The sequence below is a fragment of the Malassezia sympodialis genome, genomic scaffold (genome assembly GCF_000349305.1).
Source record: "Malassezia sympodialis ATCC 42132 genomic scaffold, msy_sf_9, whole genome shotgun sequence".
Lineage (NCBI taxonomy): Eukaryota > Fungi > Basidiomycota > Malasseziomycetes > Malasseziales > Malasseziaceae > Malassezia > Malassezia sympodialis.
This window is the reverse complement of record NW_017387807.1, coordinates 58,261-80,619: the sequence shown is the minus strand read 5'-3', so window position 1 is coordinate 80,619 and position 22,359 is coordinate 58,261. Positions and strand designations below refer to the sequence as shown.

The 22,359-nt window shown below is 68.9% G+C and overlaps 10 protein-coding genes across 10 annotated transcripts; 5 read left to right on the top strand and 5 right to left on the bottom strand.

Moving 5' to 3' along the window:
• Positions 1–390: 390 nt before the first annotated feature.
• MSY001_1834 (uncharacterized protein) lies at positions 391–1,785 on the top strand (the record flags this gene model as incomplete). Its single annotated transcript, XM_018883656.1, has 3 exons — positions 391–872; positions 896–1,660; positions 1,707–1,785. The coding sequence occupies 3 exons, from the start codon at positions 391–393 to the stop codon at positions 1,783–1,785; spliced, it is 1,326 nt and encodes a 441-aa protein (XP_018740394.1).
• A 55-nt stretch (positions 1,786–1,840) lies between these two features.
• On the bottom strand, positions 1,841–3,316 carry MSY001_1833 (uncharacterized protein; the record flags this gene model as incomplete). The annotated part of the gene is made up of 2 exons (XM_018883655.1): positions 1,841–3,285; positions 3,310–3,316. 2 exons carry the CDS (start codon positions 3,314–3,316, stop codon positions 1,841–1,843), a joined length of 1,452 nt encoding a protein of 483 aa, XP_018740393.1.
• Positions 3,317–3,405: 89 nt separating this feature from the next.
• MSY001_1832 (uncharacterized protein) lies at positions 3,406–4,859 on the top strand (the record flags this gene model as incomplete). Its single annotated transcript, XM_018883654.1, has 3 exons — positions 3,406–4,568; positions 4,657–4,818; positions 4,844–4,859. 3 exons carry the CDS (start codon positions 3,406–3,408, stop codon positions 4,857–4,859), a joined length of 1,341 nt encoding a protein of 446 aa, XP_018740392.1.
• A 378-nt stretch (positions 4,860–5,237) lies between these two features.
• On the bottom strand, positions 5,238–7,343 carry MSY001_1831 (uncharacterized protein; the record flags this gene model as incomplete). Its single annotated transcript, XM_018883652.1, is given in 2 exon segments — positions 5,238–7,235; positions 7,251–7,343. 2 exon segments carry the CDS (start codon positions 7,341–7,343, stop codon positions 5,238–5,240), a joined length of 2,091 nt encoding a protein of 696 aa, XP_018740391.1.
• A 1,922-nt stretch (positions 7,344–9,265) lies between these two features.
• STT3 (Oligosaccharyltransferase complex component-like protein) lies at positions 9,266–11,422 on the bottom strand (the record flags this gene model as incomplete). The annotated part of the gene is made up of 1 exon (XM_018883651.1): positions 9,266–11,422. The coding sequence occupies one exon, from the start codon at positions 11,420–11,422 to the stop codon at positions 9,266–9,268; it is 2,157 nt and encodes a 718-aa protein (XP_018740390.1).
• Positions 11,423–11,521: 99 nt separating this feature from the next.
• MSY001_1829 (uncharacterized protein) lies at positions 11,522–14,857 on the top strand (the record flags this gene model as incomplete). The annotated part of the gene is made up of 1 exon (XM_018883650.1): positions 11,522–14,857. The coding sequence occupies one exon, from the start codon at positions 11,522–11,524 to the stop codon at positions 14,855–14,857; it is 3,336 nt and encodes a 1,111-aa protein (XP_018740389.1).
• A 76-nt stretch (positions 14,858–14,933) lies between these two features.
• Positions 14,934–15,929, top strand: MSY001_1828 (uncharacterized protein; the record flags this gene model as incomplete). The annotated part of the gene is made up of 1 exon (XM_018883649.1): positions 14,934–15,929. One exon carries the CDS (start codon positions 14,934–14,936, stop codon positions 15,927–15,929), a length of 996 nt encoding a protein of 331 aa, XP_018740388.1.
• A 75-nt stretch (positions 15,930–16,004) lies between these two features.
• Positions 16,005–18,324, top strand: MSY001_1827 (uncharacterized protein; the record flags this gene model as incomplete). The annotated part of the gene is made up of 2 exons (XM_018883648.1): positions 16,005–18,193; positions 18,279–18,324. The coding sequence occupies 2 exons, from the start codon at positions 16,005–16,007 to the stop codon at positions 18,322–18,324; spliced, it is 2,235 nt and encodes a 744-aa protein (XP_018740387.1).
• A 127-nt stretch (positions 18,325–18,451) lies between these two features.
• MSY001_1826 (uncharacterized protein) lies at positions 18,452–19,534 on the bottom strand (the record flags this gene model as incomplete). Its single annotated transcript, XM_018883647.1, has 1 exon — positions 18,452–19,534. The coding sequence occupies one exon, from the start codon at positions 19,532–19,534 to the stop codon at positions 18,452–18,454; it is 1,083 nt and encodes a 360-aa protein (XP_018740386.1).
• Positions 19,535–19,613: 79 nt separating this feature from the next.
• Positions 19,614–22,297, bottom strand: MSY001_1825 (uncharacterized protein; the record flags this gene model as incomplete). The annotated part of the gene is made up of 3 exons (XM_018883646.1): positions 19,614–22,145; positions 22,173–22,231; positions 22,258–22,297. The coding sequence occupies 3 exons, from the start codon at positions 22,295–22,297 to the stop codon at positions 19,614–19,616; spliced, it is 2,631 nt and encodes an 876-aa protein (XP_018740385.1).
• Between the last annotated feature and the right edge of the window lie 62 nt (positions 22,298–22,359).

Sequence of the window (22,359 nt, the reverse complement as noted above, 5' to 3'; positions counted from 1 at the left end):
CCATGGCGCAGCTCTCCCTGCAGTACTCGCTCTCGACGGTGCACGTACGTGCGCTCGTGGCGGATCTATGTGCGCCGCGCGGCCCGGAGCACGGCGCGGCGCGCGCCGCCGGCCCCGCGCCTACGGCGAGCGCCGCGGGCGAGGACCGCTCGCCCCAGCGCGCGGCGCTCGCGGCGTTCGTGCAGCTGCCCTACCTACACACGTCCGGCCTCACGTCCGCGGCGCCGACGTTCGGCGCGGACGCCGACGGCGCCACGGGCGTGAGCCGCCACTTTTTCGAGCACGTCTGTGAGGCCGAGGTCCGTAGCTGGTAGCCACGTGGCCGATGCGGACAATGTCTTTGTGTCGCTGCTGCGTCGACGTCCGGCCGCGCCGGGCTTGTCGAGTGCGATGACGGGGATGCGTGTCCTGCGTGCGACGCCCGACGACCTGTTTCCCACGGCGACGTCGATGGAGCAGGCGTGCACCGAGTCGTCGATCGCGGCGCTGCTCGCGGAGGGCACGGCCGAGCTGCGCCGCGACGAGCATGTGGCGTACCTGCGGCGCCTGCTCGCGCCGCTGCCTGCGCCGTACGTGACGTTCGAGTCGAACCGCGCGTGGCTCCTCTACTGGGTCGCGCACGCGCTCGATCTGCTCGACGCGCCGCTCACCGGCTCGCTGCAGGCGCGCGCCATCTCCACGCTCCTGCACTTCCAGGCGCAGGGCGGCGGCTTTGGCGGCGGCCCCGGGCAGCTGGGGCACCTCATGAGCACGTACGCGGCCGTGTGCGCGCTGGCGATCGTCGGCGGCCCCGGCCCCGCGCCGAGCGCCGCTGATGTCGCCGCCGGCCAGAGCGTCCACGTCGGCCGCGGCGGCTGGGACGCGATCGATCGGTACGTGCCGCCCACTGACGCAGCCGCGCGATGTATGCGTGGATGCTGCGCCTCAAGCAGCCGGACGGCTCGTTCCTCGTGCACGAGCAGGGCGAGATTGACGTGCGCGCCACCTACTGCGTGGTCGTCATCGCGACGCTCCTGGGCCTCGCGACCGATGAGCTGCTCGATGGCGCGGCCAGCTTTGTCGCGAGCTGCCAGACGTACGAGGGCGGCTTCGCGGCACTGAGCACGCCGTCGTACCGCGTCGACGCGCGCGGCGTGCACCCCGCCGGCCCCGTGGCGCTGCAGACGCCGCAGGGCGAGGCGCACGGCGGCTACGCGTACTGCGCGCTCGCCTCGTACGTGCACCTCGCGCAGATCGGCGCGCCGGGCGTGCCGCCCGTGCACGTACCGCGCCTCGTGCGCTGGGCCACCTCGCTGCAGGGCGCGCCGATCGAGGGCGGCGGCTTCCGTGGGCGCACGAACAAGCTGGTGGACGGGTGCTACGGCTGGTTCTGCGGCGGCGGGCTCCTCACGCTCGCCGAGGAGCTGGCCGCGCCGGGCGCCGCCGCCACGCCGAGCTCGGCAGGCTCGTGGGAGACGCTGCCCGAGCCGCCCGAGCTGCTGGACCGCGAGGCACTCGCGACCTATGTGCTGGCCGTCGCACAGGCCCCCCGCGGCGGCCTGCGCGACAAGCCGTCCAAGCGCCCCGATGCATACCACACCTGCTACAATCTATCGGGCCTTTCGCTGTGCGAGCACCGCGTGCGCGTGAGCGACGACGCGCTGGCGGCGGCGGCGGCGTCGTACGAGGCGCTCGTACCGCCCGCCCGGCGCACGGCACGCGCGCAGGCGTGCTACGCGGCCACACTCGCGTGGGGCGCGCCGCCCGCGCGCGACGCGCGCGTGGCCGCGACGCACCCCGTGCTGAATGTGCGCCTCTCGCGCGTGGCGCCGATCCTGGCACACATGTATGCCCGTAGCAGCTAGAGCTCGTCGTGCTCGCGCGCCAGTTTCTGGAACAGCTCCTCGGCGATCTGCTCGTCGCTCTGGCCGCGCTCGCGGCCATCGATGCGCATCTGGATCGTGTGGATGAGCCCCGCGAGCATCTGCAGGTGCTCCTGCATCGCCTCCACCGCATCGTCCGAGAGCGCAAAGCCATCGGCGTCGGCGCCGGCACGCAGCTGCTCCTCGAGCTCGCGCTGGTCCTCGCCGAGGCCCTCGATCATCTCACGCTCCGCGAGCGTCAGCGCGCCTTTCGTGTCCGAGGGATCGTTCATCAGCGCCTGCTCCACGGCGACGCGCGCGCGGTCCGCGCGCTCCGCGAGGCGCGCGCTCCACTTGTCGCCGACGTACGACTGCAGCTCGTCCATGAGCCGCTCCTTGGTGCGCGGGTCGTTCGCGTTCTCCACGCGCTCGTCCTTCACGATCTTCTCGCGCGCGCGCAGAAGCGCCTCCATCTCGCCCCTCCGGCGCTTCTCGTACCGCTTCTGGCGCTCCTGGCGCAGCAGCTCTTCCACCTCCTCGTCGTCGCTCGTCATCCCCGCAAACGCCTGCGCGAGGCGCGCAGTCTCGTCGTCCGCGTCCGCGCGCTTCGCCTGCATCGCCTCCAGCTTGGCGCGCGCGCGCGCCTCCTCCGCCGCGGCCGCGTCGCGCTTGGCCTGCGCCTCCCGCTCGCGCTCTGCGCGCGCGGCCGCCGCGGCCTCGCCACCCAGCTGCTCGTCGACCCACAGCTTGATAAAGCGGTAGCGCATCGCGCCGCGGTACCGCACGGCCCTGCCGCGACCCGTCTCGGCGTCGAACGACGACACAAAGTACAGGCCCGGCAGGCGCTCCTGCGTGAGCTGCGCATCGACGTGCGCCTGCGCCGCGGGCAGCGCGCCCTCCTTGTTCGCGTACACGTGCGCGAACGGCACACGCCCGCGGTAGTCGAGCGCGAGCGAGCGGTACATCGGCGACGTCTTCGCCATCGGCGTGACGAGCACGACCTTCGGCTGCGCCGCGTTCTTCTCGAGGAACGGCCTGAGCTCGCCCGCGCTGACCTTGCGCACCGCCTCGGGCGGCAGCATATCGAGGGCGTAGTCGAGCATGGCCTTGGCCTTGCGCTCGCCGGTGTAGTCGCGCGGGATCCGCTTCTTCGTCGCGGGGAACGCCTTGATCGTCGGGAAGCCCTGGATACCGTACTGCGCACACAGCGCCTTGGAGCCCGCGTCCTCACAGTCGACGTTCGCGATCTTCACGACGCCATCGAGCTCCGTCGCCACGCGCACGTACTGCGGCGCCAGGCGCTGGCAGTGCCCGCACCACGGCGCCGTGAACGCCACGAGCGTGGGCTTGTCGACTTTCAGCACCTCCGTGTCAAAATTCGCACCACTCAGCTGCTGCACAGGTCCCTTGGCCGGGAAGAGCGCCGCATGCGCGGCGCCCGCCACTACGACAGCCCACAGCCACACACGAAGCATGGCGACAGCGAGCCGCCGCCGCGCGGCGCCACGGTGGAACGTCACGTGATCAGGTAGCGACGGCCGCGCGGCCGTCGCCCTCGCCGACCATGGTCCTGCACGCCCCCGGCACGCGCGCGCACGCGCGCGCGGTGGCTGCGCTGGGCAGGGCCGTCTTGCGCCGCACAGGAGGTCGCGCCTACACGGCCGTGTCCGCGGCCGAGGTCCTGCGCGCGCAGGCCGAGGCCGGATCGAACAGGGAGCTCGATCCCCGGGGCGTCGATTACGGCCTCTTCGAGTCGCCCTCCGGCGAGTACGTGCACCAGTCGCGCCTCGCGCCGCGCATATCGACGAGTCCCGCGGGCGTGGACACCATGCGGCGCGTCCTCCAGGACGGCGACTATGCGGGCGCCGCGCACCTCTTTGCGCAGCTGCGGGCGCTCGGCACGCCGCTTGCGGCGCCGCTCGTCGAGTACGCCTACGCGGCACGCTGGTGTGCGGCGTCGCAGCGCGCCGACGAGGTCGTGCCGTTCCTCGAGCGCGTTCCCGCCCAGGCCGCCCACAGCGCCGCGGCCATGCACCAGGTGGCGCAGGCGCTCCTGCTCCTCGCGCGCGATGCTGCGGCGCTGCCTGCGGCTGAGAGAGCCCTGCTCGTGGCGGCGGACCGCGGGTTCACACAGGCCCTCCCGCGCGCCCTCACTGAGCTGTACCACGGACCGCTCGGCGGCTCCCCGGGCGCCGAGGCGCTGTGGCGCTCGCTCGTGCCGCGACTGCGCGCGGCGGGCGCGAGCGAGGCCACGCTCGCCTCGCTCTTCGCGCGTGTCGTGCGGGCGCAAGTGCGGGCGCGCCACGCGCCCCTGCACGAGACGCTGCCGAGCACGTCTGCGGCGCCCGTGTCCTTTGCGCTCGATGCGCGCACCCGCACGCTCCTGCAGCGCGATGCGCTGCGCGCACCGCTCATGCTGCCGCACGACCAGGCGCGCTTTGCGCACTATGCCGAGGCGCGCGACCTGATGCGCATGCGCAGCGTGCTGCTGGGCGCCGTGTCGCGCGGCTACGTGCCGCCGCTCGAGCTCCTGTCCACCCTGCTCGCCATGGCGTCGGCGCACACGCACATCCCCGCGTCGGGCGCGGCGCCCTGCTCGACGGGCACGTACCTGCGTCCTCTGCGGCGGCGACTGCAGGCGTGCCCGGGGCTCTGGGAGACAGCCATGCTGCGTGCGCGCGAAAAGGCCGGCGACTGGCGCGGCGCCCTGCGCCTATGGCAGGCGCGGTTCGTGCCGAGTCCCGCTGTGCGTGCGGCCACCGTCGAGGCGCTGCTCGCGACGCCGGAGCCAGGGCGCGGCGNTCGCACGCAATAGCGCGGCGCGGCCGGCCGCGCAGCGGGCGGTGCGCGCGCGCCTTGTGCCGACGTCCTACGCGGTCGCCACTGCGCTGCGCGCGCTGGCGCAGGGATGCGGGCCGCAGGCGGCGCCGCTTGCGCAGGCGTATGCGGCGCTCGTCGCGCATGCGCGTGCAGGTGCGTCTGTGCGTGCCGCGTGCTTCGAGGCGTTCGTTCCGATGATGAGTCGCGCGGACCCCCAGCGCTTCGTGCGGGCGGCGCCGACGACGCCGCTGCCGACGCTGTGGACGATGCTGCAGGATATGCGGGCGTGCGGGGTGGCGCCACGTGCGACGACGTGGACGCTATGGCTCCAGGCGCTTGCGCGTGCGCGTGGACGGCGTGCGTGGCGCGTGGCTGCGACGCTGCTGCGCGCGATGGACGAGCCGGCGTCGGAGGCGGCGCGGGCTCTCTCGCTGCCGCGCGCGACCGCGGGCACGTACGCGGGCGTGCTGCATGTGCTGCAGCGTGTGCGGCCCGGCGCGCGCGTGCGGCGGCGGCAGGCGCACGTCCGAGGGCGGATGCAAAGGAGGGGCTATGAGCGTTGTACAGCGGTGACGCCTAATCGACACGCTTGATGGGATGGAGCACCGACGGTGCGCGGCACACGTTGGCGTTCTTTTTCCAGCCCATGTAGAGTTCCTTGGCGTGTTGGGCGTGGTAGTAGAACGACGAGTCCTTGTGGAGGTTCTCGTTCTTCTTCTCGTAAAAGTCCTGGCGGTTGAGCAGGCGATTGAGCTCGTGAATGTCCCACTCGTGGCGGAAGTAAATGGGGTGCGGCGCAAACACGCCCTTGAAGGGGATCGGCAGCGTGTAGCTGAACCCGGCCTCGGGGTAGAACGAGTGGTTGTGCGAGAGGGGCATCTGCGAGTGGAGCACGAGCGTCGTGGGCCAGGCCTCGCAGTGGAGGCTCTTTTTCGCCTCGGCGTTGACGACGTTCATCGCCTCGAGTAGGCCGCGGCTGAGGCGCATGTTGGTGCCGATCGACGCGCGCCGGTCCGTGTCGCGGCCGAGGGGGTAGTTCTGTACGTCGTGCGTCCAGTACCAGCCGCTGCCGCGCGGGTCGAAGATGGGCCCGAGCGTGATCATGTCGGCCTCCTCGCCGACCTTGGTGCTGGAGCTGCTCGGCGCGCGCCAGATGCGCTCAGACTCGGGCACGCCGGGCATGTACCACGTCTCGTACTTGTGCATGCCCGGATTCAGCGGCTCCTGCCGCGCGTACGCCTCGATGCCCTCGAAAAAGTCGAGGTAGTTGCCGATGTAGCGCACATCCATCTCCCAGTTGTACACAAAGTCGTACTCCTGGTGGTCGAGCCAGAACTTTTGCAGCGCCATGAGGCACGCGCGGTAGGACGTCTGCGCGATCATATTGTTGATAAAGCGCCCCGGCAGACCCGCGTACAGCACCTCCAGCTGCTTCTCGGACCAGAACTCGACGAGGCCCCAGAACTCGCGCGGCACGCTGCTCACGAGCACGCGGTACCGGTCCCACTCGGACGTGAAGACGCTCAGCGCTGGGTCCTTGACCTCGACGAGGATGCGCACGTCGTACGGCGTGTTCGGGTTGTTCAGCGAGAGCTCGCTGATCATCGCACGCAGGTTGAGAATGTCGTCCTCGCGCCACGGGTATCCCTCGTACGCCCGCATCACGATGGCCGTGCGCTTCACCGCGGGGTCCGTCCGGTACTGCTCGCTGTCCCACGTCGACGCGTTCCACCCCTGCTGCTGCACATGCCGCGCGTAGCATGCGTCCATGAGCGCGCGCCAGTTCGGCACATTCACGCGGTGCGGATCGCGCGTGTTCTGGCGCATAAGCCGCTCGCGCAGCAGGTTCTCGTAGTCCTTCGTCTGCATACCCTCCGGCCGCGGCTGGCCAAACAGCGGGTCGTACTCGACGGCGCCGCGTGGCGCCGACTGGCCCACCTGGTGCACCGGCCACGGGTCGTCGGGGTCCTCGTCCACCGCCTCCTCCGTCGCAGGCAGCAGCTCGTCGGGCAGGCGGTATGTGATCTTCAGCGCCTCGTCGGTGTACATGCCGTACCGCTCCTTGTACGTGATGCACTGGTCCCCATCCACACCGACCAGCTTATAGTCGCCGACAATCGGCTTGGGGTGCGTCGCCGGCGTCGGGTGCGCGCTCGACGGCGAGAGCGGCACCGGCACACCGTTCGGGCCCGGACACTGATCGAGCTTGGGCGGGATGATGGGATGCGCCGGGCGCACCGAGATGGGGCGCCCGCTCACGTCCAGCGGCACACGCGCGTTCGGGTCGACGCGGTAGTACGCCATCTCGTACCACTCGGGGCGCCCCAGGTTGAGCAAAAGCAGACCGAGGATCGCGCCGGACGTGGCGACGGTCACGATCGTCTTCCAGCGGCGCACGACCCAGTGCACGATGTACAGACCCACAAACAGAACAAAGCCCGAGACACCCATGCGCTCATAGCTCCGCAGCACACGCTCCCGCGACGTCAGGAATGGCTGCGACGCCGGGCTGGGCAGCTCGTCGTCCGAGCCTGTCGCGGCGCCGGGCGTGTCATAGGGACGGAACTGGTATCGCTCAGAGAGAAACACAGACGAGTTCTCGTCGGCCATGCCAGCTTCCACCACCGACACAGGCACTGTCTCTTTGCTCGCCCTCATGGGGACATCCCCAGCCTCGCTCATCGTGGCGGCCGCCAGGGGCGGCGCAAGCGACGAAACCGATACTCGGCCGAATCTACATAAGGGGCGGCGAGGCCGTCACCACTCGCCCCGGCCACGCCGGCGTGGCGTGCGCATGTACGGCAGCTCGCTCGCACTGTCGTCCCAGTCGCTCATAGGCACGTACGGCTCCCCGTCCTGCAGGGCCGCATCGACCACATCTCTGCGCTGGTGCCGCCGCGGTCGGCGGGAGGGCCACGACTCGGCATACTCGTCGTACTTGTCCATGCTGCCCCGCGAGCTTGGCCTGGAGCCGAGGTCCTGGCGCCGTGCGGACCGCATCGTCTCCTGTTCGTAGATGCTCGGGTCCACAGGCGACTCCATCGCTGCAGTGTCCTCATGGGCGGCGGCTGCGCCCAGAGGGGCCGGCCAGTGGGAGGGCGGCGGCGCCGTGCCTGGCTCCGGCTCCATGTACGGTGTCAGCGTGTCTGCCGGGTAGTACGTGGGCATGGGAGGCACGACATCGGCGGTGTCCTGCGCCGCGTACGTCGTGGGCTCCATAGCTGGCGGCTCCGCCGCTGGTGCCTGTGTGATGGGCGGCTCTGCAGCGAAGGCGGGGGCGTTCGCGGCGTCCGGCTCGCTGCGCACGGAGGGTCTCCAGCGCGAGAGCAAGTAGGCTAGCAGGGCGATGAGCACCAGACCCACAAACGCCCCGATCGCAATGCCGGCAATGGCGCCACCGCTCAGGTCCGAGCCGCTATCGGACGCTTGGATCGCGGGTGTGACGCCGGCCGTGCTGGAGGGCCCGGCCGTGCTGGAGGCCGCGGAGCCCAGCTGTCGTAGCGTTGACATGGAGTATTTGCTGGAAGACGAGCGCGCCGAGGAGCGGCGAGAAGAGGACGCAGAGCCTGCTGCAGGCTTGGAACGGCTCGTGGGACGTCGCGACGCCTTGGACGTGCGTGCTTGGCTTCGCGACGCAGACCTGGATGCCTTTGCGCGCGTTTTGGCCGATGTCTTGGCACTCTTGCGCGAGGTCTCATGCGAGGACGCACTAGAGCGGGCGCGCCGCACGATATTCTGATGCCGTTGGTTCATGGCATCGTCCCACATAGTGCGGATCCGGACGGAGCGTGCGCCGGCGGAGGTCGCGACCAAGTGGCGAGCTGCACCCCTGTACCCTGCTGCAGGTGGCGCAGGAAAAGGGGTTCATGCTTACTTAATAGAGCATCGAGGCACGGCGGCGCCGGCCCTGACCTGCCCCGGCGTCGCTCCTGCTACCATCGCGGACGAGCCCGGCGTCTTTGTAGCGTCTATGCCGTGTGGTCGGGCGTCGTTTCGGGCCGAGCCGTGAGGCGTAAGGCGTCTCGGGGGCGAGGGTATGCGTCGGGAGGGAGGCTGGCGCCACCTAGTCATGTAGCTACATATGCTTTTCCTCCCGATATTCTTCTCCCGTCGTCTAGTTGGTTTATGACACGGTGCTTATAGAGGTCCTTGTGTGGTGCCCCTGTGCACGGCCCGCTGAAAGACGCGGAGAGAAACGCCGTTGTCCGGGGTTCGAGTCCCCGCGGGAGAAACTTTTGGGACGGCCCACGCGGCCCTATGCAGGCGCCCGACCCCGCCCCGTTTCATTTTGGGGTCGGAGCCTGACGTGAGCCCGCCGTGCCTTGTGTGCCTGACTGCGAGCTATCTGTCCCATGCGCCTCGAACGTGGGCAGCCGGGCGCCGCACGACACGGACCGCACGCGAATCGCACGACACTCACCGTAGCGGGCGTCTAGAGGCTACGAGTGTGGCGCAGGGAACGAGGCGGCTGATCCGACGTCACAGCGCCCATGAGCCTGCGCCGCGCACGGAACGGACGACCTCCCGCGCGCTTCGTGTGCCGCCTGTGACGGCCTACCAAGTAGTGCCGCCACGTGGGGCTGGGGCAAAGGCATACAGTCTAGTTAGTGTACGAGCGCGCCGGCGCTGGCCGGGTAGGGGAACGATGCCCGCTTCTGGCGCTGGCCCCGCTCCCACGCCGCGGCGAGCGGCAGAGAGCGGCCCAGCGTGTCCTCCTTCTTGACTTGGTATATGCGGACCAGCCAGTTTTCGCTGGTAAACACCTCGTCGAGCGTGTCCAGCACCGGCGACTTGGACGGCCCCGCGGAGCCGCGCGCACGGTCCTGGCCGGGGCCCCCGCCGAACAGCTCGTTGAAGCGGTAGTAGCTCATCTTGTACATGAGGCTCTCGCGCATCGTCGGACTGGCATTGTCGTCGACGCTGTAGTCGCCTGCCGCGCTGAAGAACTTGGACTCGACAATCTCCTTGGGCCAGATCCCCTGCGAAATGCGGATCATCCACAGGAACTTGTTCAGATCGTCGCCACTGAAGCCGAGCAGGCCGCCAAAGATGATCAGCACGTAGTCGACGTCGTGCTGGCGCAGAATCGGGTATGCCTTCTCCTCCGACGACGCCATCGCCTTGCCGACCGTCGCAATGTGCGTGTTGTTCCACGTGTTGTTGTCGACCAGCGTCGTGCGGTCCGCAAAGCCGGCGATCTGGTAGCCATAGTCCCACCAGCTCATCACCTTGGCGTCCTTCGGCGTGTTCTCACGCAGCCAGTAGTAGGCCTCGCGGAAGTCGTCGATGATCATCTGCGAGCCGTCGGTCGTCTGCGACGCCAGCACGACCGAGGGCGACGAGTACGCCGACGACGTGATGTGCGTGCAGTGCCACACGAACAGCTGCAGCATGACCATCACCGCGCCGACCACGAGGAGGCGCAGGTCCATCGGCAGCGCGCGCGCACGACGGCCGGTGCCGTCGACGGAGCGGCCCACGTACACATCGAGCAGCGTGCTGAGCGCGACAGCCGCACACACACACACACACGGCGTGAGCGTGAGCATGAGGCGCACCATGACGCCGGAAAAGTAGGATCCCATCACCGCGTAGATCACCACAAACACGTGCTCGTCACGCAGCTCGCGGAAGAGGAGGAACACACCGACCGGGAAGAGGAACACGAGGCAGTGCAGGTCCATAAAGTAAGACGGCCACGACGGCGGCTGGTGCTCCGACACCGACGCAATGATCGGGATGTGCTTCTTTGCGTACGACGTGTCCCACAGCGAGTAGAAGCGGCCCGTCCACGGCGCAATGTACCCCGCCGACGTGAGCAGCACGAGGACGCCCAGCGCGCCCACCGCGACGAGCGCCACGGCGCTGCGCACCAGCACCTTGAATTGCGCCGACGACACGTGCTGGCGCACCGTCTCGGTGAGCGCAATCAGCTGCAGCAGGCCAAACACGCCCAGGGCCGCCATGTGCTCGGACGTGCGCACCGGCTGGAAGCCGACGAACGGAATCTGCATGCTCGCGAGCGTGCCGATGACGTAGTAGCTCGAGTACGCCACGTACAGCCGCTCGCTGAAGCGGCCCATCAGGATGAGCACGAGCGCGTGCAGCGGGATCATGTTCGTGATAAAGACGTAGCCGCCCCACGCGGCGACCATGTAGAAGTAGAACAGCGCCGTGAGCACACCGTACAGAATCGAGCCATCGCGCACCGCGCGCACCCACAGGTAGAAGGTGAAGAGCAGGAGGAAGATGGCGATCGCCTCGTTGTCGTACGAGCCCGCGACCGAGCGCGAGATGTAGCCCGGCGCAATCGCGACGAACAGCGCACCGAGCAGGCCCGCCGACTCGTCCTTCATCGTGGCGGTGAACAGGTAGGCGGCCACCACCGTAAAGACACTGAACAGGGGCGCGAGCATCACACACACGTCGCGGATGTTCACGGGGATGTGGAAAAAGTGCAGGATGTTGTACAGCGTGCCACTCGTGATCATCAGGCCCGGGAACACCGTGCCGCCTGCCGCACGGCCCAGCGGGTACCAGGCCGTCGGGTCGAACCAGTTCCAGAAGCGGTAGTAGCCGTCCTTCGTCAGCACCTTCGTGGCACGGAAGTTGAACCACGGATCAAACTCGTGGATGATCGACTCGTACCGCACCACCGCAAACAGGCGCGACGAGACGGCCGCTCCGGCAATCATCAGCAGAATCACTACTCGCAGCAGCGACGCTGCATGCTGCTTCGTCTCCAGCGAAGCCCACGCCATGGCGGTCAGTCCAGGGCCCGCCACGCACCGGGTGCGGCGCCTCTTGTCACGTGGATGCACGTGCCTCTTCGTCCCCACCGGCGCTCCCTCTTCCCCGCAATGGCCCCCCTCGTCGCGGCGCGCGCGTACCCCATTGTGGGCGGCAGCGACGATGCGTGGGATGTCGTGTATGTGAATGCAGCACTCGAGGACCATCTTCGTGCGCAGGAGGCGAGCGCCGCGCCCCTCGCTGTCGCGATGGCGTCGGTGGCCGACGCACACGCCACACGCACCGCCCTCAGCACGGCCGGGCGCCTCGTGTGGGCGCGCCCCGCGCCCCCCGAGCTCGAGGAGGCCGCCAGCGTCCCATCGCAGGCATGCGCCGTGTTTGTACCGCATGGCCGCGCCGAGCTCGTCGCACTCCGCGCCGTGGAGCCCGTGCCGCTCACCGCCGCGTACCTCGCCGTGGCGCCGGCCCACTACGAGGCGCTCGCGGGCGCCCCGACAAAAATGCGCCGCGAGCTTGCGGGTCGTCTCCTGCACACCGGGCGCACATGCGTCTGGGAGCACACGCCCGTGCGCACCGTGATGACCGAGCCTGTGGCGCAGGGCATCGTGGTCGAGGGCACAACGCACATCTACCTGCTGTGCGACACCGAGCCGCCGCCGCCGACGCCTCACCATGGCACCGCTGCGCCGCCCAGCATCAGCGAGCGCTTTCTCGCACGCGACGCGGCGCCGCCCCTCACACGCGCGGCGCGCAGCGCGCCGTCGAGGCACATGGTGTGTGAGGCGATCCGTGCATGGCAGCAGCGCAACAGCGACGTCTACGTCGACGACGAAAGTACCGTGCTTGTCAGCGAGGCGACACTCGCCGAGCTCGGCGCGTTCGATGGCGACTGGGCCGTCGCGAGCGCGCTGAACGACGCGCGCATGCGCCTCGTGCGCCTCTTCGCCAGCAGCGAGGCGCACGAAGAGGCGCTTGTCCCGCCGATGCTCGCGCAGAACCTCGTGCATCCCGAGGCATACGATCCACTGCGCCCGCTGGTGCTCTGCCTCCAGCCCCTTCCTGCGCACGCCGCGGACGAGGCAGCGAGCGTCGCGGATCCACGCATCGCAGGCACGCCGGCGAAGCCGCCGCTCATGCCGCTCGCCGAATCGGTGGACCTGGCCCTCGTCGCATCGCCCATCACGACGGACCGCGCGTACGAGGCACAGTGCACACGGGCGCTGCAGGCCCATCTCGCCGACCATCCCCGCCTCCTCCACGAAGGCGACGTGCTCGCGGTGGCCGTGCAGGGCGGCCAAGCGCGCTTCCACCAGGTCGACGCGGAGCGCGCCGCGTCGCTGAGCGAATCTGCGCATGCGGCGGCGGCGGCAGCCGACCTGCCTGGCCTGGCACCCACGTACCTGCGGCACGCGGTCTTTTACTGTGTCACGGCCCTGGCGCCGGAGCTGGTCGAGCCTGAGGCGCTGCAGGAGCCGCTGTCGGCGCTGCCCGCGCTGCGTGCGTGGTACATGCAGCTGGTCGCGAATGGCGCGGACGCGGGCGCTGGCGCATGGGTCGACGCGGCGCACACGCGCATCGTGCAGTCGGGCACCGTGCAGCGCCGCGTCGCGGACGTCCATGCGTGGCTCGATCTCGCGAGCGATGCGCCTGCGTGCCCCCCCGACGGGACGCCGCTGACCGAGGCAGGCACGCCGTTTGCGCGCCTCGTGTCGCTATTGCACGCCGCGCTCTCGCCGCCCGCGCAGCCCCTGGGCCTGCACCTGCTCGTGCTCCTCACTGGCGCGCACGGGAGCGGTAAGCGTGCGCTTGTGCGGTGGGCCGTGCAGCGTGCCGGGGCGCACCTCCTGGAGCTTTCGTGCCCTCTTCTTGTGGGCGACAGCGATGCGCACACCGAAGGCGCTCTCCTCGCGCGCTGTGAACGGGCACGTTCGTGTGCGCCGTGCGTGCTGCTCCTACGTGATATCGATGGACTTGTGCGCGCGAATGCGTCCGAGGCAGCGCAGGGCGCGGTCGTGCGCCTGCTCCAGCGGTGTCTGCAGCCGGACGGTGCAGCACCGCTCTTTGTCGTTGCCACGGCGGAGGAGGCGGAGCGCTGTCCGGCTGCGCTGCGTGGCCTCTTCCACGAGACGATCAAGCTCGATCCGCCGGCGGAGCCGGCGCGCGCGCAGTGGCTGCGCATGGCGCTGGCGCCGCACACGGTCGGGGCGGACGTCCATGTGCCGTCGCTCGCGGTACAGACGGCCGCCCTGCTCGCGGCGGACCTGTATGGGATCGTCGCGCGCGCGCGCGTCGCGAGTGTGCAGCGCGCGGCAGGGCTGGTGGCGCATGGCGCGAGCGTCGCGGCGTCGCGCCCGGTGCTCTGTGCGGCGGATCTCGACGCGGCGCTGGGCCATGTGCGTGCGTCGTACAGCGAGAGCATGGGCGCGCCCAAGATCCCGAATGTGACGTGGGACGATGTGGGTGGCCTGGCGAGTGTGAAGCACGAGATCCTCGACACGGTGCAGCTGCCGCTCCAGCACCCCGAGCTGTTCAGCGACGGTGTGAAGAAGCGCAGCGGTGTGCTGCTGTACGGCCCGCCCGGCACGGGCAAGACGCTGCTGGCCAAGGCGGTCGCTACGACGTGTGCGCTCAACTTCTTTTCCGTCAAGGGCCCGGAGCTGCTGAACATGTACATCGGCGAGTCGGAGGCGAATGTGCGCCGTGTCTTCCAAAAAGCGCGCGATGCCAAGCCGTGCGTGATCTTCTTTGACGAGCTGGACTCGATCGCGCCGAAGCGTGGCCAGCAGGGCGACTCGGGCGGCGTGATGGACCGCATCGTGAGCCAGCTGCTGGCCGAGCTCGATGGCATGGCCTCGGGCGCCGCGGCGAGCGACGTGTTTGTGATGGGCGCGACGAACCGCCCGGACCTGCTCGACCCGGCGCTGCTGCGTCCCGGTCGCTTTGACCGCCTCCTGTACCTCTCCGTGGCGGAGACGCACGAGGCGCAGCTTCACATCCTCCAGGCGCTCACGCGCAAGTTCGCGCTGGACGACGATGTGGCCGACCTGCGGGTGGTCGCCGAGCAGTGCCCGTTCCACCTGACGGGCGCCGACTTTTATGCGCTATGTTCCGATGCGATGCTCAAGGCGATGACCGCCAAGGCCGCCGAGATCGATGCCGCCGTGGCGCGCGCCGACGCGCTCCCCCGCACCGGCACGCGGCAGCACTGGCCGGTGCCTATGACGGCGCCCTTCTACCTCGCTGAGCTCGCGGCGCCGCACGAGGTGCAGGTGCGTGTGCACCGGCGCCATTTTGAGGAGGCGCTCCGCGAGCTCACGCCCTCGGTGAGCCCGCAGGAAATGGCGCACTACCGCGAGGTGCAGCGCCTGTTTGCGCCGCCCGCGCCGCCCGAGATACCCTCGGCCCCCGGTCCCGACAAGGGCAAGGGCCGTGCTCGCCTGTCATAGGTCGTTCCTTTCACGTGATTTCGGCGAACGGCCCCGCACCGGGGCCGTTCCCCGGTCCTTCCCCACGAACCCGAACATGAAGGCCACGGTTATTGGTGCTGCTGGTGGTATTGGCCAGCCCCTGTCGCTGCTGCTCAAGCAGTCGAAGTATGTGAGCGAGCTCTCGCTGTACGATGTAGTGAACACGATCGGTGTGGCCACCGACCTGTCGCACATCAACTCGGCGGCCCCCGTGACCGGCTTCCTGCCCGAGAACGACGGCATGGCCAAGGCCCTCCAGGGCACCGAGCTCGTGATCATCCCCGCCGGCATGCCGCGCAAGCCGGGCATGACGCGTGACGACCTGTTCAACGCGAACGCGTCGATCGTGTACGGCATCGCGGAGGCCATCGCGAAGAACGCCCCCAAGGCGTTTGTGCTCGTCATCTCGAACCCCGTCAACTCGATGGTCCCCATCTTTGCCGAGGTGTTCAAGGCGCACAACACGTACGACCCCAAGCGCCTGTTCGGTGTCACGACGCTCGACGTCGTGCGTGCGTCGACCTTTGTCGCCGAGGCCGAGGGCCGCCCCGCCGAGGCGCCCCACTTCCACATCCCCGTCGTGGGCGGCCACTCGGGCACGACCATCATCCCGCTGCTCTCGCAGAGCGAGCCCAAGTTCAACGGCGACCAGAAGACCATCGAGGAGGTCACGCACCACATCCAGTTCGGTGGTGACGACGTCGTCAAGGCCAAGAACAACGCCGGTAGCGCGACGCTCTCGATGGCCTTTGCGGGCGCGCGCTTCGCCGAGGCCGTCCTGGCCGCCGCGCAGGGCCAGTCGCTCGAGCGCCCGCAGTACAGCTACATCGACCTCGCGGCGGACGCCAAGGGCGCCGAGCAGATCAAGAGCGTGATCGGCAACGACACCGCCTTCTTCAGCGTGCCGATCACCCTCGGCCGCGACGGTGTCACGGCCATCCAGCCCCTCGGCCAGCTCTCCGAGTTCGAGCAGAAGATCATCAAGGAGGGCATCGAGGCGCTCAACGGCAACATTGCCAAGGGCGTGTCGTTCAAGCCCACCAAGCTCTAAGTAGGCCGTAGTCGCTTCTCGTCGTACCTCCACTGGTCAGCGCCCACCTCGACACGCACGGTGCGCCGCGGATCGATGGCGGCCCCGAGCACCACGCCCCCGGCTCGCGCGCCCTCGCAGGAGCAGCGCCCAGCACCCGATGACCCCAGCGACGCCCCTGACCGCGTCGCATGGCTCCAGACGCACCTCGCCCGCGTGCACGCCCCCGCCAAGGCAGAGCCGCGCGGCCCCTGGTCCCGCCGCCTCGCCGACGCGGGCGTCGGGCCCATCGAGCCGCTTCTGACCGAGCTCACACGCTTGCATGCGGCCCTCGAGCAGCGCCGCGCCGACGTGGCCGCCGAGACGACCTTCCACATGCAGCAGGCCACGCACGTCGTGCCCCGCGCCGTCGCCGAGGTCGAGCGCGCCTCAGCGGCCACGACGCGCCTGCGCGACGAAATGCACACGGCGCAGCGCTCGTACCAGGACGTGTGTGAGCCGACGGCGCCGGACCGTGCGGCGTCCGCAGCAGCGCTCGCGCAAGTCCACCGCCTCGCCCGCGCCAAGCAGCACATGCAGGTGGCCCGCGATATGCTGCAGGCCGTCGATGCATGGTCGCTTGTCCGCAGCGACGTATCCGCGTTCCTGGCGGACGGGCAGTACACCCACGCTGCCGCGCGCCTCCGCGACGTCGAGGCGAGTCTCGCGCCCTTCGACGCCGCAAGCGCGTATGTCGAGCGCCAGCGCCGCGTGCACGCCGAGCTGGTGCACGACCTCGTCAATGCCGTGACACCCCCGCTCGTGCGTGCCGTGCGCGACGCGCTCGTCGACGAGATCCTCGCGTACGCGGACGTCCTCGCGTGTGTCGGCCAGGGCCCCGTCTTCGATACACTGTACACGGCTACACGCTCCGAGGCCGTACAAGCGGCGTGGCACGACGCCCAGCCTGCCTCCGTGCCCGAGGCTGTTGACGTGCTCGGCCGCGCGCTTGTGCGCCTCGTGCAGCAGGAGGCCACGGACTTTGCGCCGGCCGTGTGGGGCCACAGCGCGCATGCCGCGCTCGTTCTCACCGCGACGCTCGCGAACTTGCGCCCGACGCTCGCGGCCTACCTGCAGGCCCGGCAGGCACCGCTGCCCGAGCTGGTGCAGGCCTTCACGCGCCTAGACACCCATGCACAGACGCTGCAGGCGCTCCTGACACCCCGCGGCCCGCCGGCCCCGCCGCCCCGCCGGCCGACGAGCCTCTCCGCCGAGTGGCGCCCATGGCTCCACGACGCGTTCGTGCCGTTCCAGCAGACATACCGGGCCCTGGAAACGGCGTTCCTCACCGACGCATGGCGCGCCACCGAGGCCGCCTTCGAGTCGCGCCTCGGGCGCATCTGGGTCACGTCGCTGGGCCAGGACGCTGCAGCCGCGTGGACCTTGTGCGTCGCAGGCGTCGCGCGCCTGCTCCATGAGCAGGTGGCGCAGTGTGCGGAGATGCGTGACGCCGCGTTCGAGCGCGTGGCCGTCTTTACGGGCGGCGCAGGCGCCGCTGATGTGCGTGCAGCGCTTGCCTCGGCGCTGTACGAGCCGTGCGTGCAGCGCCTATGTACCACCATGGACGCGGTCCGCGCGCGTTTCCAGCAGCACATGCGCGCGTCGGCACCGCCCGCCGCGCGTGTGCTGCAGGGCGACGACCACATGGACGCCGTGCACGACTGGGACCTCGTGCGTGCGGGCGTGCAGCTGCTCGCTGTGGCGCGCGCTGCGCACGAGTTGGCGCAGGCGCCTGTGGACCATGCGTGGCGATGGCCTGCGCCGGCGCTGCTGGACGGTGCGGCGAGTGTGCCGTCCCGATCGGAGGCGCCGGATGCGCCGATGGAGCGCGTGACGCTCGCGGCGCACCGGCTCGTGCTGGAGCTGATTCTCGCGGCGTTCCGGCGGCACCTCGAGGCGTACCGTGAGCATGGCGCGTGGCGGCGCACGGCGCCTGCGCCGGCGGCGCCCAGCGCGGCCGACGCGCGTGTGCCGGTCCCCTCTTTCAGTCGGAGCCCCACGGAAGGCATGGTGCGTCTGGGCGAGGGCCTGTTGAACCTGCCGCGCCTGCTCGAGTCGCTCGTCGAGCGCGAGCTGCCGCAGTTTGCATTCCAGGCGGACCTCTTGCCCTTCGCGCACGAGGACGAGGCGGGCCCGCGGCCTGTGCGGCGCGAGGCGCGCGCGCTCTCGGCGCAGCTGCTCACGCAGACGGACGACGCGGCGTCGGCGGCGTCGGCCACCGACCACGTTCTCTCGCTGTGGCTGCGGTCGCTTACGCGGACGCTGCTGGCGGCGGTGGAAGGGGACGTGCTACCGTACATGGTGCAGCAGACGGACTATGACCGCGCACAGCTGGCAGCGGATGTGGACTATCTCAGCACGATGGCCAGTGCACTGAATGCGTCGTCAGCGCCGCTGCGCGAGTGGGCCGAGGTACTGGCGCTTTCGCCTGCTGCGCGGGCGGCGCTGCCGAGCACCTCGGCGCTGCGCCTGTCCGCCGCGTACCGCGCCGTGGCAGGCATGCATTAGCGCCGGCGGCGCTCGAGGACGGCGGCGTGCAGGCGGTCGAGCATCTCGACGGTCGTCTCGAAGCTGACGCACCCATCGGTGATCGACACGCCGTACTGCAGGGCGTCCTTCTGGCCGTTCTTGGGCTCGCTTTGCTTGCCCTCGTGGATATGCGACTCGATCATAATGCCGGTGATGGCGGTCTGGCCCTGGGCGATCTGCTGGGCAATGTCCTCCGCGGCCTTGGGCTGGTTGCGGAAGTCCTTGTTGCTGTTGCCGTGGCTCACATCGATCATGATGCTGGGGTGGCGGTCCGGCAGCGTCTTGAGCAGGTCCGCCTTGCTCGTCTCGACGCTCTGCGCATCATAGTTGGTGCCACGCTTGCCGCCGCGGTGGATGATGTGCAGGTCGGGGTTGCCGGCCGTCTTGACGATCGAGGCGAGTCCCTGGTTCGTCACGCCCATGAAGGCGTGCGGCTGCGACGACGCGCGGATCGCATCGACCGCGACGCCAATGCCGCCGTCCGTAGAGTTCTTGAAGCCAATCGGCAGCGACAGGCCCGACACAAGCTCGCGGTGCAGCTGCGACTCGGTCGTACGCGCGCCGATCGCGCCCCACGCGTACAGATCCGACAGGTACTGGGGCGAGATCGTGTCGAGCACCTCGCACGCCACAGGCAGGCCAATCTCGTTAATGTCAATCAGCAGCTGGCGCGCAATGTGCAGGCCGCGGTTGATCTGGAACGAGCCGTCGAGGTTCGGGTCGTTGATCAGACCCTTCCAGCCGACGGTCGTGCGCGGCTTCTCAAAGTAGGCCCGCATAATGACCACAAGACCATCCTTCCAGCGCGCCTCGTATGCCTCCTTCAGGCGGCGAGCATAGTCGCGCGCGGCCTCAGGGTCGTGGATCGAGCACGGGCCGACAATCACCAGCAGGCGGTCGTCCTGCCCGTGGATCACACGCACGGCCTCCTGGCGACCACGCCCAATCACCTGCTTGGCGGCGTCGGTCACCGGCAGATCATGCATGAGCAGCATCGGAGAAATGAGCGGGTCATTGCCGACCACACGAGTATCGTTGGCGTACACAGCGTCCGTCATGGCGAACAGGAGGACCTGCCCCGCCGCCCGACGCTGCCGCAGCGACGCACCGTCGTCTCGATGACTAATCGCTATGGAGTCATAGGACCGGCGCCCCCATCGACCCGGCCGAGGCCTTCAGCACCTCGCGTGCCCAGTTGGCCGTCTTGCGCGTCTCGGAGCTGTTGCCGCGGCTGCGGCCCAGCTTGATGTAGTCCAGCACCCACGGCTGCTGCAGCTTGACCAGCACCGGGCCGGCCGGGAACGCGGACGCCATATCTCCCAGCAGACCAATGGTAGCGCGGAGCAGCGACTCGGAGCGGTCCATCCCGTCCGAGGCCACGAGGCCGACAAACGCCAGCATCGCGTCCATGTACGGTGCGAGCAGCTCCACGCGGCCACCGCCACGCAGGCCCGAGAGAATGCCCACGTACGCCTCGGCAATACCCTCGCGCAGGTCGTTCACGTACTCGATCATTTCATAGTCGATCGACTCCACAGGGTTCTGCACCATGCTCGCCTGCTGCAGCACTGTCATCGCGCTGGGCAGATACGTTTCGAATGCGGGCCCAATCGCCATCGCCATGTCACCAAAGCAGCTCAGAATGTGCGGCTTCACGTTGCGGTGCAGCACGGGGCTCTGCAGGTCCTCAAACAGCGCCGTGAGGAGCGTCTCGCTGTACTTGAGCACCTTTTCGTTCAGCGAGCGGCACACGTCGCCCACAATGCCCACGCTAATCGTGCACAGCTGGTGCTCTTCGTGGTTGCGCAGGCCCTCCACGAGGAACGGCAGGAACGCATCCAGGTACTTTTCAAAGTCGGCCTCCAACGCGACAATCACCGTGCCGACGGCCACAAACGCATCCTCCAGCACCGTCGGCTGCTTCCCGCTGTTCTGGATCAGCATCAGCAGCGACGTCATCAGCCGGTCGCCGATCGGCGCCATGCCCGCCTGCAGCCGGCGAACTGCAGCAATAATGACACTGCACAAGTTGCTCTGCAGCTCCGCCCAGTTGTTGCGGTCGTCCAGACCAACCAGCTGCGACACCATACCGTTCAGCGCCTCCTGGCGCTCGACCATGTGCACCAGCACCGTGCTCACCTGCGCCAGGCAATCGGTTGCGCTGTTCGCCACGACCGACGCCAGCGCCTCGTACGCCGAGGTCCGGCTGTTCGACTCGTTCGTCGAGCGGTCCGTCGCCTGCATGAGCTGCGCGACCATGGTCTCAAAGTACGGCGACAGCGACGTCGTCGGCGGGTCCACATCGTCCAGCGACGCGAGGATGCCCTTGCGCTCGGCCAGGTTGATCAGGGCCCAGCAACAGTGCGTCACAATGCGCGGCTGGTCCTGCAGCGCGTGCAGCAGCGCCTGGATGAGCGGGCCCAGCTGCACCTCGGGCGTAATCGCGTCGTAGACAAACTCACACATGCGCCCCAGCGTCCACGCTGTCGTATCTTTGACCGCCACGGAGGGGTCCTGCAGCGTTTCAAGCACGGTCGGGAGGGCCTGGGTGACGAGGGTCATCAGCAACTTGCTCTCCGGACCGTCCATGATACTGCCAAAGCACATCAGTGCTGCCTCGCGACGGCGCCAGTCGGGCGACTTGATGTTCCCTTCCACGAACGGCACAGCCAGCGATACAATCTGGTCGCCCACGACCTGGGCAAGCAGGCCGAGACACGTTCCAGCGGCCTTGGCCGTGTCCCACTCGTCCTCATCGCTGTCTTCGTCCTGCTGCGTGAGCAGCTCCATAAGCACTGGCGCGATCTCCGGCAGGGCCACCCGCGCAAAGTGGTGCGACACATGCGCCGGCTCCTCGTTGAACTCGGCGGCCTCAGCAGCCTCGAGCGCGAGCTCAATCTCCTCGTCACACACCGTGCTCCAGAACTCGACCGCCTGCAGCGCCACGTTCGGCTCCGCATCGCGCATGCCAAGCACCGTGAGGCCAAACAGCGCCTGCTCCATGTAGAAGCGCATCTTATCGTAGTACAGCTGCATGATGCGCACGAGGTTCTCAAACGCAGCCACCTTGACCGGGACGTGCACCGACTGCGTCGCCTCACACACCACTTGCATGATAAAGTTGCGCTCACCCTCGCGCTCAAAGTTGCCGCGCACAAACTCGAGCGAGTTGAGCAGCGCTTGCAGCGCGGCAAGCTGCACTTCGGGCACCGTCTCCTCTTTCCGCGCCCCTTGGATGACCGCCGTGAGAATCTCATTCGACTGCGTCGCAAGCACCACAGGATCCACCACTTCACAGGTGAAACCAATCGCCTGCAGCGCCGCCTGCCGCTGGCGGGGGTTGGTCAGGTCGCCAATCGCGGCGAGAAGCTGCGACACGAGGTCCGGCCACATGCCGCGCGGCAGCTCAATGGCCGCGACCGCCGCAGTTACCTGCGCAGCCACCGTGCCGGCGCGGCTCTCGCTGCTACTGAGCGTCATGAGCACCTTGCTCTTCACCTGGTCACGGGCCTCTGCCGGCAGCAGCGTCCAGCGCTCCGCATACTCCTGCGCCCGTTTGGGATCACGCGCAGAGAGCGCATTCTTGAGTGCCAGACCTGAGGCCGCGCGGATGTGCGGCACCGACGGCTCATTCGCGAGCTCCGCCGAGAGCGACGTCATGTACATGGGCTGACGTTAGTGCACCAGCACACGTACGTAGTTGTCGCGCGCGGCCGTCTCAAGCGCATGCTCCGCTGCCTGCCGTGTATTATGATCTACAGTCAGTCAATATACCGCGTACCTGGCGAGAGCGAGTTGGTGAGTAGTTCACCGACATTCATTGTGGCACAGAAGAATCCGCCTCGACCGCCGGTGTCCAAAGTGTTTGTTGGCATTTTTGCAA